The sequence below is a fragment of the Giraffa tippelskirchi genome, chromosome 8 (assembly GCF_054371585.1).
Source record: "Giraffa tippelskirchi isolate mGirTip1 chromosome 8, T2T-mGirTip1v1.2.pri, whole genome shotgun sequence".
In the NCBI taxonomy this organism is placed as follows: Eukaryota; Metazoa; Chordata; class Mammalia; order Artiodactyla; family Giraffidae; genus Giraffa; species Giraffa tippelskirchi.
In genome coordinates this window covers 104,487,025-104,504,882 of record NC_137282.1, presented here as the reverse complement: position 1 = coordinate 104,504,882, position 17,858 = coordinate 104,487,025, and the positions used below count along the sequence as shown (strand labels likewise).

The 17,858-nt window shown below is 39.7% G+C and overlaps 1 protein-coding gene across 3 annotated transcripts in view; it reads right to left on the bottom strand.

Moving 5' to 3' along the window:
* NLN (neurolysin) overlaps positions 1-17,858 on the bottom strand; it is a 95,185-nt gene that overhangs the window by 70,309 nt on the left and 7,018 nt on the right. Inside the window, exon 2 of one of the 3 annotated variants that reach the window (XM_081518237.1) lies at positions 9,331-9,462. The exons of the other annotated variants lie outside the window; for them this stretch is intronic. Coding sequence (XP_081374363.1) covers positions 9,331-9,462 — 132 coding nt within the window. The remainder of the gene's footprint in view (positions 1-9,330; positions 9,463-17,858) is intronic. 3 annotated transcript variants of the gene reach the window in all.

Genomic DNA, 17,858 nt, shown 5'->3' with positions numbered 1-17,858 from the left:
CCAAAGTTATGGTTTTTCCAGTAGTCACGAATGGATGTGAGCGTTGGACCATAAAGAAGGCTGAGTGCTCAAGAATTGATGCTTTCAAATTGTGGTGCTGGTGAAAACTCTTCAGAGTCCCTTGGACAGCAAGAAGATCAAACAAGTCAATCCTCAAAGAAATCAACCCTGAATATTCATTGGAAGGACTGATGCTGAAGCTCCAATACTTTGGCCCCCTGATGCAAAGAGCTGACTCATTGGAAAAGACCCTGATGATGGGAAAGATTGAAGACAAAACGAGAAGGGGGCAGCAGAGGTTGAGATGGTTGGACAGCATCACCGACTCAATGGACATGAGTCTGAACAAACTCTGGGAGATGGTGAAGGACAGGGAAGCCTGGTGTGCTACAGTCTATGGGGTTGGAAAGAGTCAGACATGACTTAAGAGACTGAACAACAAGAACAACAAGAAGCCCCTCACAAAGTTAAGCATCTGGTATTTGAGCCACTAGTGTTCCAGACACCAGCTTTTTCATTTGCAGACCTTTTAATTTGACTTAGGATCAAACTGTTTTATGAACAGAATGTTCTAGAATTAAATGCCTTCGAATAAGTCAACTTCAACAGCAAACAGAGAATCACATTCTTGGCCAAGATTGTTTCTTTTGATGTTTTTTGGTGGAATTAATGTCCAGAAAGACCATTCTGGCTTGGTTTTTAAGTTTACAGAAAATATAATTAAAACACAAAAAATGGTACTTATATCTCTACTTATTCCCACCTTCTTTCTCTGAATTTTAAAGAAAGATGTGTCCCCTAACCCATGGTCTTCAGCTTTTGAGTCCTTTAATTTTCTCACGTACTGACTACACTGCCTTGTTTATCACTGATTCTTCTGCCAAAAGCGCTCTGGCAATGTCGCTTTTCTGCTTTCCTAGTCCTTCAACTTTTCTGACCATTTCTTCTTAGTCTCCTTTGCTGGCTTCTCTTCCTGTAACCATTCAAAAAAGTTGGGTGTTTCCCATGAGTCCATCCAGCCCCATAGATATCTCAAATGCAACACGTTCAAAACTTGATCTTTCTTCTGAATTCTCAGTCCCAGTTTACCACTGTTTACCTATGCTCCTAAGCTAGAAACTGGTCACACATGTGAATGATGAGTATCATCATCACTCATAATATTTATTGAAAGTCTATTAATATGCCAGGCTCTATACCAAGAGCTTACATGCATTTTCTTATTTAATCCTCCCAACCAGCCAAGAGGTAGGCATTATTAATACAATTTTCCTGGGCAGAAAGAAATAGTGTGCTCAAGGTCACACAGCTGGTATGGAGCTGGAATTTAAACCCTAATTACAAAGCCCATATTCTTAACTACTGTACTATATTCATGTTGCACCTGAATCTTAGAAAAAAAAAACCAACACATCAGATTTGTCACCATCTGCATCTCCCTGATTTTCCACCCTGATTGTAATGAGGAGAGAAGAAGGTAGGTAGCTAAAGCATATACACTGACAGCACTTGTCTGATCTCTCTGTACCACTCTCTGAGGTTGCTGCCGCGACTGTGGAAGGGTGCCCCACTTCAGCTTTCACCCAGCTCTGAGAAACAGACCAAGCAGGCATGAGCACCTTTTAGTTACCTATGTCTAAAGAGTTGTTGTTGTTGTTCTGTTGCCCAGTCACATCAGACTCTTTGTGACCCCATGGACTGCAGCATGCCGGGTCTCCCTGTCCCTCACCATCTCCCAGAGTTTGCCCAAGTTCAAGTTCATTGCATTGGTGATACCATCCAGCCTTCTCATCCTCTGATGCCCTCTTCTCCTTCTGCTTTCAACCTTTCCCAGCATCAGGGACTTTTCCAATGAATTGTCTGTTTGCATCAGATGACAAAAATACTGGAGCTTCACCTTCAGCATCAGTCCTTCCAGTGGATATTCGGGGTTGACCACCCTTAAGACTGACTGGTTTGATCTCCTTGCTGTCTACGGTAGTTTCAGGAGTCCTCCAACACCACAGTTTGAAGGCATAAAAAGAGTAAAACAACTCAAACTGAGACAAGCTGATGGCGACTCTTTTCACTCAGGCCCACTTTTTCCAGAGTCCTTTGATTATTCTTAGGTAAGCAAGTATACTACTTGATGAAGTGTATGCCTAGCAAGTTCCAAATGCTTTCTTGAGGTACTCAGGCAAACCAATAATATACATTTCTTGTGGACAAGGTTCAGTTGAGGCATCCTATGCAATGAATGCTAGTTCTTTATTCCCTGGTGATTTCTCAAGTAAAGATACTGATTTGTTACCATCCTCTGTGATTATGCCTCCATTGCAGATTATATCTCCCACTCCCAAAAGGGCTCGTTACAAAGGGCTTTCCCATGAAGTAAATTAGTTGATTTGCTCATTTCTTTAGTAAATACTGAGAGTATGAAGATGAATAAGATCACAGTTCCTGCCTTTCAGCTTATAGACTTGTGAAGAAGAGACACAGAGATAGGTGGGAACATCAGGCAGCAAATTTTATACGAATAAAGTGACGGGGAATTTCTAAGACAGAACAAGTAATTCTACCTTGGGGAGATTCTTACATTTCTAAGCGTGCACACACACAACCGTAGAACTTGGTTTTCCTCTTTCTTTTATATTCTTTGTATAAAATACTTTATTATTATTATTATTAGCTGTCAGTAAACAGCTAACAGAATTTCCATAGAATAGCTTGTGCTCAGTTACTTCAGTCGTGTCTGACTCTTTGCGATCCCATGGACTGTAGCTTGACAGGCTCCTCTGTCCATGGGATTTTCCAGGCAAGAGTACTGGAGTGGGCTGCCATATCTTCCTCCAGGGGATCTTCCCGTTCCATGGATCGAACCAGTGTCTCCTGCATTGCCAGTGGATTCTTTACCACTGAGCCTCTGGGGAAACTTCTAGAATAGCTTACTTTTGCTTTATTTTGATTAGTATTTGTGAAAGGTCTTCTAAGTATATTCTAGGAAATGTTACTCACGTTAGTTACTTATAACTTCTAAATCCTTAAGTTTAATGTTTTAGGGTCTACATGTCAACTGCATCTATATAATTTGAATTGAAAAATTTAAAAATAAATGATACTTCTCCTGAAGAGTGTTTTGGTCTTTTTTCTTTTTTTTTAAGTTCTGTTAGGAGAAAAGCACAAGTTTATAAATTAAGCTCCTTAATAGTACCTAGTACCTGGTAAATATTTCTTGCATGAATTAAAATCTGTGTGAATACTGAATCATAGGTTAGTTGGAGATCCACTAGGATGGCTAAGTGACCTGTTCTTCCCAGGCCAGGCCAAGAATGAAGAAAACATCCTCCTTCTCATTCCACTAGAAAGTAAGCTCTTTGAGAGTGAAGACTGTATCTTAGTTATCTTTTTACTTCTTGGCAAATACGAAAGAATCTATCGGCACATAGCATATATGTTGCAACCGTTAAATCAAGTATAAGAAAGCAATAAAAAATCTAAATTAGCCTGCCTTAGAATGATTATTAAATTCAGCCCCATACACTAAGTAAATATGGTGATAGAGCAATCAAGAGAAAGTGCTAGGATAATAAAGTTGCTGAAGAAAAGTGATTAAAATAAGGGATATATCATAAAGATACTTTGAGTCATGGACAGATTATCTACAGGACATGCCAGTACACTTAGAAAGCAGTCTTACAATTCAACTGCTCTTGCTTCCACCTGCTGGCATAGGAAAGTAATTTTTAGATTGGGCAGAAAATGTTAAGCAGCTCTAGAAAGAAACCATATGAAAAGTTTGAACTTTCAAAGTACTCTCGAAAAGGTAACAGTACACTTCCCATAAACAGCCATTGACAAAAAGGTACACCATGAACTCAGCTACTAACATACTGAGTACGGAGCAGAATGATCCTAAACATGGGAGATATTCCAGTGGTCTTTATTGTGAGTACTTCTAGTAGCTGATAAAGTCAGAAGCATTATCCATTTTCTCTCACTATGCCATTCCATTTTTATATTCACAAACATAGCACTTAAATCTGATGACTAAAGGGACCAGGGAAACAATAATGGTTCAATCTCTGTCTTACACGGTGAAAACATACTATTTGGAAATAGTACCATAATCTTAGTGTGTACAATTTCCTCTATCAACAAGGCTTAAGAGTAGACCCAATTATATTATATGAAGGCTCCCCTGGGGACGAAGGATTCACCTCCAACTCTTTCTTAAAATGTTAGGGACCCATTTAAAAAAAAAATTAAGAAAGGTAATTTTACTTCAGATTTTGGAATGTAATGGAAGTAAATTCTTGTTTCCAAATGTCATTGCAAATAAAGGAAAAAAGGACTCTTCAAAGTCATCTTTTCCAAGAAACAGGAATAAAAATAAAAAACTGTTTGAAAGAAACAGCTTAAGGTCTTATGGAGCACTGTGATACTAGAGATGTTTGTAATATTTCTACTTTTAATAAACAGAACTTTAAGAAAAGGTTCCTATCACTAAGTTATATAGGATGAAATAGAAAAGTAGCAGATTCTGAAAAATAAGAAAAAGAACAGAATAATAGTCAAATTGACTTCCTTCTAGTTTCGTGTATAGGACAGTGGTCTCCTAATTATAAATTTTAAATAACATTATTATAAATGGACATGCAAAGACTTCTCTTAAATCTTTTAACTGGCTTAAGAAAAGCCACCTGAGACTGTGAGGCATCTAGAATAGGGCACTGTGTCACAAATGAAATCAAGACTTCCTCAATAATTCATTAGTAAAGGGTCTACCACATACATGGAAAACCACAACTCAAAAAGACATTCCATTTTTATTTTTCTCTAGGAGGATGAATAAATTGCTTTTGGCACATTTTATTGGTGTTTGGGGCATACTTTTCAGAACTGAAATCCTTAATAAATTACTCAGGAGAGAGATTTCTCTCCTCAGAACATTACTTAATACTTAGTCCTTTTTTGGGGTCATCTATGCGTCAGTTTTGAGAGAACAATGATGTCTAAATCCTCTTCCTAGGCCTGGGTAATAACTAGTTTGCTTTTCTTTTTAAAGACTGGTTCAACCGCAAATGAATGTTAATTATTTTCACATGTGACAATGGTATTGTGATTACATATTTTTGAAAAAAATTGATCTTAGAGCTATATGAAATACTTATGATTGAAGTAATATTGGGCATATGTTTCAAAATAATTGGAGGATGAAGAGGTACATGAAAAGAGTTTGGCCATGAGCTGACAATTAAAAAATTTTTTTTAATTGGAGGATAATTGCTTTACAATGTTGTGTTGGTTTCTGCTGTACAACATGAATCAGCTATAAGTGTACATATATCCCCTCCCTCTTAGACCTCCCTCCCACCCCTATCCCACCCCTTCAGGTCATCCCAGAACACCAAGCTGAGTTCCCTGTGTTATACAGCAGCTTCCCAGTACCTATCTATTTTACACATGGTAGTATATATATTTCAAAGCCACTCTCAATTTATCCGCCTCTCTTCTTCCCCCACTGTGTCCACAAGTATGTTCTCTATGTCTGTGTCTGTATTCCTGCCCTGCAGATGGGTTCCTCACTACCATTTTTCTATTTAGATTCTATATACAATGAGCTGACAATTTTAAAGCTATCCTAATTTCATGACTTTTAGTTACGACGGAAAATTTACACACTAAAAAGTAAAAAAAAAAAAATTAAAAACAGCTCTAGTTGCTATTCTAAACTTAGACATGTGATTTGAAAAACATGATAACATTAAAAAACCCACACAAGCTGACAAGCAGATTAAAAGGGATAATAAACGGAGTAAACGCCAAGAGAAAATTAAAGCACACATAAGAAGAGACTAGAGGGACTTCCCAGGTGGCACAATGGTAAACAATCTGCCTGCCAATGTGCGAGATGCAAGAAATGTGGCTATAATCCTTGGGTGGGGAAGATTCCCTGGAGAAGGAAATGGCAACTGGCTTCAGTATTCTTGCTTGGAAAATTCCATGGACAGAGGAGCTTGGTGGGCTATCCTTGGGACCACAGAGAGTCAGACAGGACTGAGTGACCACACATACACACACATAAGAAGAAACTAGAGCACAAAATATATTTGACCAGTAAATGAAGATTCATAAATTCACAGTTGGAAGGGGCCTAAAAAATCAGCTGGTTCAAATTCTTGAATTCAGAACAAAGCTCAGTGATATTAAGTCAGAAGTAATCATTGCAGATATAGTGAATGTTACATTATAAATGGATTATTGGAGAAGCTTCAAAATGATACTGCTTTCTAGTGTATCTACAACTTAAGGCTGACAACCTGGAGCACAAGTATTAAATGGCTAGCTTGCTACATCATAGAGTTAATAAATAAGCCTCTAGTTGCTGTTTGGCCACTACCATCAATAAAAACAACAATGTCAAACATTTACACAGCAGGCACTGCTTTACACATACAAACTCATTTAATCTTTGAATAACACTGTGACAGAAATTCTATTATCTTCATCTTTAGAAACGAAACTGAGGCACAGTGAAGTCAAATCACTTATCTAAGATCACTCATCCAAGGTAACTCCAGCGTCAATGCTGTTAAATACATATCAGCAATCACACCAATCACTCTGGCAATTCAGCCATTCTCTTTAAGTTACCCATAGTTATTAACCTAACACCCATTACTTTTCTTGATTCCCTCATGTCCTAATTGAGATAGGCAGAGACATAATCAGAGGACATGGTCCATGTGGCTTTGTGTTGACCCATGCAATGTTCCAATTATCCTGCTGGTCTGGTCCTTCTTCTAGGGGGAATTCAAATGTCATTTACTTTTGTGAAAGTCAAAGTCGCTCAGTTGTGTCTGATTCTTTGCGACCCCATGGACTATGCAGTCCACGGAATTCTCCAGGCCAGAATACCGGAGTGGGTGGCCTTCACCTTCTCCAGGGGATCTTCCCAACCCAGGGATCCAACACTTGACAGACTATATTAGAAAGGAAAATAACAAGGATCAGTTTAGTCCTCAGTCGTATCCGACTGTTTGTGAGCCCACGAACCGCAGCACGCCGGGACTCCCTGTCCATCGCCAAATCCCAGAGTCCATCCAAACCCATGTTCATCGAGTTGATGATGCCACCCAACCATCTCATCCTCTGTCGTCCTCTTCTCCTCCTGCCCTCAATCTTTCCCAGCATCAGGGTTTTTTCAAACGAGTCAGCTCTTTGCATCAGTTGGCCGAAGTATTGGAGTTTCAGCTTCAACATCAGTCCTTCCAATGAACACTCAGGACTTATCTCCTTTAGGATGGACTGGTTGGATCTCCTTGCAGTTCAAGGGACTCTCAAGAGTCTTCTCCAACACCACAATTCAAAAGCATCAATTCTTCGGCACTCAGCTTTCTTTATAGTCCAACTCTCACATCCATACATAACCACTGGAAAAACCATAGCCTTGACTAGATGGACCTTTGGTGGCAAAGTAATGTCTCTGCTTTTAAATATGCTGTCTAGGTTGGTCATAACTTTCCTTCCAAGGAGTAAGCGTCTTTTAATTTCATGGCTGCAATCACCATCTGCAGTGATTTTGGAGCCCAGAAAAATAAAGTCTGACACTGTTTCCACTGTTTGCCCATCTATTTGCCATGAAGTGATGGGACCAGATGCCATGATCTTAGTTTTCTGAATGTTGAGCTTTAAGCCAACTTTTTCACTCTCCTCTTTCACTTTCATCAAGAGGCTCTTTAGTTCTTCTTCACTTTCTGCCGAAAGGGTGGTGTCATCTGCATATCTGAGGTTATTGATATTTCTCCCGGCAATCTTGATTCCAGCTTGTGCTTCCTCCAGCCCAGTGTTTCTCATGATGTACTCTGCATATAAGTTAAATAAGCAGGGTGACAATATACAGCCTTGACGCACTTCTTTTCCTATTTGGAACCAGTCTGTTGTTCCATGTCCAGTTCTAACTGTTGCTTCCTGACCTGCATACAGGTTTCTCAAGAGGCAGGTCAGGTGGTCTGGTATGCCCATCTCTTTCAGAATTTTCCACAGTTTATTGTGAACCACACAGTCAAAGGCTTTGGCATAGTCAATAAAGCAGAAATAGATGTTTTTCTGGAACTCTCTTGCTTTTTCGATGATCCAGCATAATCTCTGGTTCCTCTGCCTTTTCTAAAACCAGCTTGAACATCTGGAAGTTCATGGTTCACGTACTGCTGAAGCCTGGCTTGGAGAATCTTAAGCATTACTTTACTAGCGTGTGAGATGAGTGCAATTGTGTGGTAGTTTGAGCATTCTTTGGCATTACCTTTCTTTGGGATTGGAATGAAAACTGACCTTTTCCAGTCCTGTGGCCACTGCTGAGTTTTCCAAATTTGCTGGCATATTGCTGCTGCTGCTGCTAAGTCGCTTCAGTCGTGTCTGACTCTGTGCGACCCCACAGACGGCAGCCTACCAAACTCCGCTGTCCCTGGGATTCTCCAGGCAAGAACACTGGAGTGGGTTGCCATTTTCTTCTCCAATGCATGAAAGGGAAAAGTGAAAGTGAAGTCGCTCAGTCATGTCCGACTCTTCGCGACCCCATGGACTGCAGCCCACCAGGCTCTTCTGTTCATAGGATTCTCCAGGCAAAAGTACTGGAGTGGGTTACCATTGCCTTCTCCAGCTGGCATATTGAGTGCAGCACTTTCATAGCATCATCTTTCAGGATTTGAAATAGCTCAACTGGAATTCCATCACCTCCACTAGCTTTGTTCGTAGTGATGCTTCATAAGGCCCACTTGACTTCACATTCCAGGATGTCTGGCTCTAGGTGAGTGATCACACCATTGTGATTATCTGGGTCATGAAGATCTTTTTTGAATACATAGTTCTTCTGTGTATTCTTGCCACCTCTTCTTAATATCTTCTGCTTCTGTTAGGTCCATACCATTTCTGTCCTTTATTGAGCCCATCGCTGCATGAAATGTTTCCTTGATATCTCTTGTTTTCTTGAAGAGATCTCTAGTCTTTCCCATTCTATTGTTTTCCTCTATTTCTTTGCATTGATAGCTGAGGAAGGCTTTCTTATCTCTCCTTGCTATTCTTTGGGACTCTGCATTCATATGGGTATATCTTTCCTTTTCTCCTTTGCTTTTCGCTTCCTGTCTTTTCACAGCTATTTGTAAGGGCTCCTCAGACAGCCATTTTGCTTTTTTGCATTTCTTTTTCTTGGGGATGGTCTTGATTCCTATCTTCTGTACAATGTCACAAACCTCCATCCATAGTTCATCAGGCACTCCGTCTATCAGATCTAGTCCTTTAAATCTATTTCTCACTTCTACTGTATAGTCATAAGGGATTTGATTTAGGTCGTACCTGAATTGTCTAGTGGTTTTCTCCACTTTCTTCAATTTCAGTCTGAAGTTGGCAATAAGGAATTCATGATCCGAGTCACAGTCAGCTCCCGGTCTTGTTTTTGCTGACTGTATAGAGCTTCTCCATCTTTGGCTGCAAAGAATATAATCAATCTGATTTCAGTGTTGACCATCTGGTGATGTCCATGTGTAGAGTCTTCTCTAATAGCAAGGATGCCTTGTATTTAAGTTACTTCAAGATGATAAAAATGATTTCAAATTCTTAGACTGTCTGTATATTAAAAGTGAAAGTTGCTCAGTTGTGTCCGACTGTTTGCAACCCCATGGACTATACACTGGTTTAGTGTATTATAAGAATTACAATCAATTTAGAAGTTAGAAATGGGAATTAGAAATGAAACTGGAGAGTTTGATAGGCAAGATTCCACAGGTTTATTTATGTCATGCTGGAGACTTTAAACTTTGTATCAAAGGCAATGGGAAGCCTTGAGTGGGAAGGTAAGATCTTTTTTAATTTTTTTATTGAAGTATAGTTGATTTGCAATTATGTGTTAGTTTCTGGTATACAGTAATGTTATTCAGTTGCATATATATTCTTTTTCATTATAGTGTATTACAGATTTTGAAGATATTAATAGTTCCTTGTGTTATACAACAGGACCTTGTTGGTTATCCATTCTATCTAAGAGCTTGCATCTGCTAATCCCAAACTCCCATTCCTTCTCTCTCCCATGCCCCTCCCTCTTGGCAATCACAAGTCTGTTCTCCACATCTGTGAGTCTGTTTCTGATTTGTAGATAAGTTCATTTGTGTCATAGTCTAGATTTCACATATAAGTGATACCATATGGTATTTGTCTGTTTCTGACTTACTTCACTTAGTATGAAGGTTGGACCTCTAGGTCCATCCATGTAGCTGCATATGGCATTATTTCATTCTTTTTATGGCTGAGTAATGTTCCATTGTATATATGTAACACATCTTTTTTTTATCCATTCATCTGTTGATGGACATTTAGAGATGAATCGATAAAAAAAGATGTGTTACATATATACAACGGAATTATTACTCAGGTTGTTTCCATGTCTTGGTTATTCTAAACAGTGCTGCTATGAACACAGGTGTGCATGTATAAGACCTGTATTTTAGCTAGGTACTCTATCAGCTGTGGGAACTGTGAAAGGTCCATTTTAGGAGGCAAAGGAGAACCAGTTAGGAGGCTTCAATCCAGATAAACAACTAAGTTAAAGTGGTAGTAGTAGTGGAAGAGGAAACAGTGGGTTCAAGAAATATCCAAGAGGTAAAACTGGCAGGACTTTGTGAAAGACAGGATGTCAAATGGTTTCTAGTTTAGGTGGGTTTGGTGGGGACAGTAGCAAATGAACATAGCAAATTTACCCTTGAAAACAGAAAATGCAAGGTCAGGTTTGGGGAAACTTTACCAGGTAAGCTTCAGATATGTTGATTTTTAAGTGCTTATGAGATATGCCAGGGTGTTAAAGCATGGTAATCTGGCAATTGATTATATGTACCTAAAGACAAGGAGAGGGCTTCCGGTGGGAGACACAGCTACAGATGTCTTCAGATGCACAATTCTTCAAATGGACTGGGGCCTCTCAGGACAGCATGTAGATAAGAACACTGGGGAGGTCTGGAAAAAGCAAGGTAAGGAAAAGTGCATACCTGGTGGGCTGAGGGAATGTTTCAGATGGACGTGCATGTGGGAGAGACTTCAGCATGTATGTCTGCTCAAGGAAAGGTGTCCGAAAAGAGATTTACAGCAGAGAAAAACTAGAGTTTGAGAGGCAAGTGTCAGGAGGATAAAGCGTGAAAGAAATTTGAGGAATGTTCATAACAGAATTGGAGAAGGCAATGGCACTCCACTCCAGTACTCTTGCCTGGAAAATTCTATGGACGGAGGAGCCTGGTAGGCTGCAGTCCATGGGGTCGCTGAGAATCGGACCCAACTGAGCGACTTTACTTTCACTTTTCACTTTCATGCATTGGAGAAGGAAATGGCAACTCACTTCAGTGTTCTTGGCCTAGAGAATCCCAGGGACGGGGGAGCCTGATGGGCTGCCGTATGTGGGGTTGCATAGAGTCAGACACGACTGAAGCGACTTAGCAGCAGCAGCATAACAGAATAAAATTAGGAATTTGTTTCTCCGCTAATGAAGAAAGAATGTGTGGCCAACAGTGAAAATGTTGCATGGAGACTGAGCAAAGGCAGGACTGAAAAGTTTGCACTGCGTTTGGCAACTAACACCCCTGACTTAGTGTGTCATCTGATTAGCAGTTCCTTCCTCTCTTGTTCTTCGGCAGCCACATCAAGCGGCTGATTCACACTGAAACCGAAAAACAAGTCAAGGTTCTAAGTTTTTCCCATGGGCTGCTCTTACGTCATCCTGCCCTCATACAAGTGATGTGTTTCGCTTATATATAAGATTTCATCTTGGATACTATTAAGACTCTCCTCTTTAGAATCGTGTCCCAGGGAGTTGAGATCTTCAGGAACTTTAATTTTTCACTACTAAGGTTTCACTAGTAGGTCTTTATATCCTGTTCCCGGTCACTGATAAAGCATTTGTAACTTTCAATATCCATGAATATACACAGCCCTTGAATTACAATGGCTAGATTTACGATTTTTTGACTTATGATGGTGTGGAAAGCATTCCATAGAAACCATTATTCAAACCCTGAATATTTACCTTTACCCAGGCTAGCGCTACACGGGACGATACTCTGTCATGGAGCTGGGCAGTAGGGTGCAGCCTCCAGTCAGCCATGTGATCACAAGGGTAAACAACCAATACACTTACAATCATTCTATACCCACACATTTTTGTTTTTCATCTTCAGTATAGTATTCAGTAAATTACATGAGACATTCAACACTTTATTATAAAATAGACTCATGCTAATGTAAGTGCTCTGAGAATGTTTAAGGTAGGCTAGGATGACGTGATGATGTTTGGTAGATTAGGTGTATTAAAAGCATTCTGACTTTTCAACTTATTATGCATTCATCATGACATGACCCTGCCATGAGTTGAAGATCGTAGTCAGTCCTTAATTATCCGGGTCCTTAGAACTACTTTTTTCTACCTTGAATGGCAGGGAAAAAATTATAAGTTACTATGTACCCATGGTATCAACCACTGTGCCAGAAGTTCTACATGAATTCCTGCACACCTTACAAAAATTATGAGAGGTAGTAAATGTTATCTGTATTTTAGGGTTGAAGAAACTGAGGCTTTGTGAGATTATACAAGCATCTAAAACCAGGTCTGCCTCCAAAGTCATACTGTTTGCACATTCTCTTTTCTATTTTTTTTTGGGGGGGGTGTAAATCTCTCCACACTGAACTTTGTTCTTTTTCTAGCGTTACTGAGCTGTAATTCCCATATAACACAGTAAAAGTTTAAGGTGTAGCAACATTCTTTTCCTTGAAGTCATTTCATTAGTTTTTAGCATGTTTGCCTTGGATACTCAACTTGCTTCAATGTGCTTGTTCCTAAATTCTGGCAAATAGTCTTAGGGGAAGGGAACTCCCTCTCCCGGTCTTCCTATGTCCAGATCCTACCTTCAAGGACCAAATATGACTTTCCCACTTTCTTTTATCCTGAAAGAAATCTCTCCTTCCCCTGAACTCCCATATCAACTTCTTTATTATTCTCCAGGGCACTTATCACCCTCTATCTTGGATTCTAATTGTTTATGTATGTGCCTTATCACCCTTACTAGCCAGTATTGCCTTGGCCTTTTCAGTTCAGTTCAGTTTAGTCGCTCAGTCATGTCCGACTCTTTGCGACCCCATGGAATGCAGCACGCTAGGCCATTACCAACTCCCAGAGATTACTCAAGCTCATGTCCACTGAGTCGCTGATGCCATCTGACCATCTCATCCTCTGTTGTCCCCTTCTCCTCCTGCCTTCAATCCTTCCCAGCATCAGAGTCTTTTCAAATGAGTCAGTTCTTCATATCAGGTGGCCAAAGTTTTGAAGTTTCAGCTTCACCATCAGTCCTTCCAATGAACACCCAGGACTGATCTCCTTTAGGATGGACTGGTTGGATCTCCTTGCAGTCTAAGGGACTCTCAAGAGTCTTCTCCAACACCACAGTTCAAAAGCATCAATTCTTCAGTGCTCAGCTTTCTTTGTAGTCCAACTCTTACATCCATACATGACTACTGGAAAAACCATAGCTTTGACAAGACAGACCTTTGTTGGCAAAGTAATGTCTCTGCTTTTTAATATGCTGTCTAGGTTGATCATAACTTGGCCTTTTAAGAAAGATCAGAATAAGAAATAGCCCATAAAAATCTACTTATACATCTACTATGTAAGTATTCACTACATTTACACAGTTTCCCCTATATCATGCACATTTCACCACATGAAAATTTTATCTCACAAACAGTACCAGGAAAAACTCTGTTCCTGATCATTTTTAATGATATGTTTTCCCTTTGCCTTTATCGCCAGAAAGTTCACATTACAATTCTGAACCCAGTTAGAAGAACTAGACTGATCCTAATGTTTAATATTTTTTTGCCTAATATTCTTTTCCCTTTGTTAATCTTAAGGTGTATTTTTTAGGCAAGTGATCATGAATTAAGTATGATAAAGAGAGGGGTACAGAGTAAATTTCAACAAGCAAATACAACCTAAGTCCTGCTACAACCTAAGTAGCACAGTCCCCGGCATATAGTAACTGCATTCAGTTAACATTTGTGGCATGAGGGAATGAAAGTTTGAAAGTTATATATAGGTTTCAATCGACCACATTCTACTATGTATCTCTTCTGTAACTTTATACTTTTTCAATGTCATTAAAAACATTTTTGATGAACTGCTAAACACCTTACTGAGTAGCCTTGGGTTCTTTTTGCCATTCCAAGGTTTATTCTGTTCTTACTTCCCTTCGGCTACTTCTGTGCAGTCATGGGAGTACAGTAATGAGAGCACAGGGTCTAGATCTAGTAGAGCAGGAATGAAATGGGTTCCGGGATATGAATCCACATCATGTCTTCTCTGCATTCTTCTGGGTACTTCTTCCACCAAGTAGGGCAAGCTGCATGCTATTACCTTCTTGGTCTGAACAACAAGTAAGTATTTTGGCTTTTCTCAGGATTATGCTCTGCTTGATGTCATGAGTTTCCCCAGGCCCAAGCAGCTCCCCGGTCACACAAGTCCAGAGAGTCTGGCTTCCCTGCCCTGGGCTGGTCCAGACCCACTCATGAGACGTTCACTTTCTGTTCCTTCTCCGGAGGGTTGCTTCTAACCCAGTACTTCAGAACCCGGTACTGTCTTCAACTTCTTCCATACCCAGGTTGACATGTGTAGAATAAGCTTTGCTATTAATATATTAATGTATATTAACATATATTGTGTGCTCAGTTGCTCACTGGTGTCTGACTCTCTGTGATCCTATGAACTATAGCTCACCAGGCTCCTCCATTCATGGAATTTTCCAGGAAAGAATACTGGAGTAGGTTGCCATTTCTTCCTCCAGGGGATCTTCCCAGCCCAGGGATCAAACTTGTTTCTCCTGCATCTCCTGCACTGGCAGGCAGATTCTTTACCACTGAGCCACCTGGGAAGCCCGTATTAATATATATAGTATTCATTAATTAAACTATTACTGTATAGATCCACCAACTGGGTTTGTAAGGCACTGAGTCACTGAATGTCCCCTGTGGTGACAAGGGAATATGACAATGATCATGTCTTTTAATGTGCAGCTTCTTTTCTGCCTCATAGTCAACTGGTATACACTCAATGGTATACACTATGAGTCTGTTGGTCAGGTTAGCTTCCTGCTGCATATTATTCTACACTGTAATTTTTTATTACACAACTAGATAATAGAAATTTCCTCTGGTAACTTTTTTTTTTTTGCATAAAGAAATTCACAATGAGCTATTTCATAAAGAGTTTGAAATATTTACTTTCTAGTGGCAGTTATAGGAGAAGGCAATGGCACCCCACTCCAGTACTCTTGCCTGGAAAATCCCATGGACGGAGGAGCCTGGTAGGCTACAGTCCATGGGGTTGCTAAGAGTCAGACACAACTGAGCGACTTCACTTTCACTTTTCCCTTTCATGCACTGGAGAAGGAAATGGCAACCCACTCCAGTGTTCTTGCCTGGAGAATCCCAGGGATGGCGGAGCCTGGTAGGCTGCCGTCTATGGGGTCGCACAGAGTTGGACACGACTGAAGCGACTTAGCAGCAGCAGCAGTGGAAGTTATAACTGTCATTGTCAATATAAAAATGCCAAATCTAGGCCTATATTCCTTAGATATCAGGAATGAATGCTGAATTTTAAGTCATTATCACTGATGACATATTTTCATCCATCCAATCACTAAACATATTTTTTAAGCAACTACTCTGGGAACACCATGAATTCTCTGGCTAAAACACTGAGTAAGAGAAGCCAGGAGAGCTAAGTCATGGTCAGACTACTGTATAGGGCTTTATAAACCATATGAATGAGTTTTGATTTTATCCTAAGATTCATGGCAATCAAAAGAAGAATTTTAAGAGTGTGATGCATCACATTAGCACTTCATAAAGATCTTGGTTTTCATAAGGAAAGTATATAAGTAGGAAGTAAAAACTGTGGCTAAGACTGACAATGAAGATTTGGATTATAGTGGTGGCACCTCAAATAAAGAAGAGAAAGAATTTGAAGACTTGGGAGTTGATAGAAAAGTTAGAAAGAAAAAGGCGAGGAACAAGTCTTTTGACTTGGGTAACTGGTGACATTCATTGACACAGAGGACAATGGCCAAAGAGAGGATTTATAGGAATGTTGTAAATATAGTTTACGATAAGGTGGCATTGAGATTAAATAATAACATAACAGATACTCAATAAATGTTTGTAAAATGAAAAAATGACTGAATATGAGACCTCCAAAAAAGCTGTCCAATTTGTAGTTAGAATTTAATATCGTTCATATTCTCTTTTACTTAAATAGTTAAGAGTTTATGTTTTGCCTTGGCAAAAAATTTCTATTAGAATCTGAATGCTGTATAAATGTATAATTTTTGGTGTTAGAATGATACGGTCTCACAATGTAGCTTTATAGTATATATGTCATCCATTGTGGCAAGCAGGTGTAACCTGAAAGCTATGATTATTTCAGTCCCCACAGCTCTGCCTACAACGTGAGGCAGAAAAAGAATTTTCTCTTGGTCTTCATGACAAATAAGATTAAGTATCGAAGATACCAGCTACGTGTGGCGAGAATTATGAGACCATCCTTTTGAATGCTAAGCAGGAGGTATAGAAAATAGAGTAAGTGGAAAAGGACAGGGTCTTCAAAAGTAAGCTATGGTAAATCAGAAAACCATATTTAGTAAGCTGGCCTTTCTCTTCTACTTACTGCAGTTTCTTTGTTGATTTCCTTTTTGGTTCACTTAATAATTAGAAAAAGTCTTTCCAAAAAAACTGTCAGTCTTCATGACAGAGAAAGGGTTTAACTGTGAAAAATGAAACATGAGAGTACTATAAGAAATGTAGGCGATCTAAAAAACTTACAGTCTTGGGGTAGGACAGGGCTTTCTAGGCACAAGACCAAGGCAGAAGTCATAAAGGAAAAAAGGTGGATATGTCTTATTACAGTAAATATGTAAACTTCTATAGGGCAAAAAAGCAAAAAGCATAACAATCCGCCCCAAAATTCAAAGACAAAAAAAACTGTGACATTTGGAAGGGCTCTTACAAATTAATAATCTTAATTTAAAACCCCCAAAATACAACTAGGCAATTCACAAATATAAAAATAATATCTAATATTTATTGGGATTTTGTGTGCCAATGTGGTAGACTAATTGCTAAAATGGCCCCTATACCTCTACATATTTATGCCTTCCTATAATTTGAATCTGCTGTTCCCTCCCATCAAAAGTCAGCATCCATTTTCCCATTTCTTGAATCTGAGATGGCCTTATGACTTGCTTTGGCCAGTCCAGCAAACTGTGGCAGAGCTGACAGAATTCCAGTTCTAAGCCTAGGCCTCAGGAGGTCTTTATATAATCCTATGCTCATGGAAGCCTGCCCTGCCATGAGAGCAAGCCAGTTAGCCTCCTGGAGGATGAGAGATAATGTGGAAGACAGCCAAGTGGCCTCAGCTTTGGCCACCTTAGATCCCCAAACATGTTAGAGAGCTCAGCCAAGATCAGCAGAACTGCCTCACAACCCATGGCTGACTCGAGGTGCGGAATGAGCCCAGTCAGGGCCAGAAAAACTGCCCAACAAACATACGGATTTGTCAGCAAAAAAAATATTTATCCTTGTACTCCACTGAGATTTAATTTGTTATATGCATTATTGGGGTACCAGTAATGGATTTAGCCGGACAATGCTCAAAGCGCTCTACATGTATTATCTCTCAATTTAAAAAGGTGATGTGAGTTAACAGAAAATAGATGCATATTGTTCTCTGGCCCTGGTTCCTGACACAGAGCTCCTAAAACACTTGTAAATCCCTAAGCTGGTAAGAGCTTCTTTTGTTC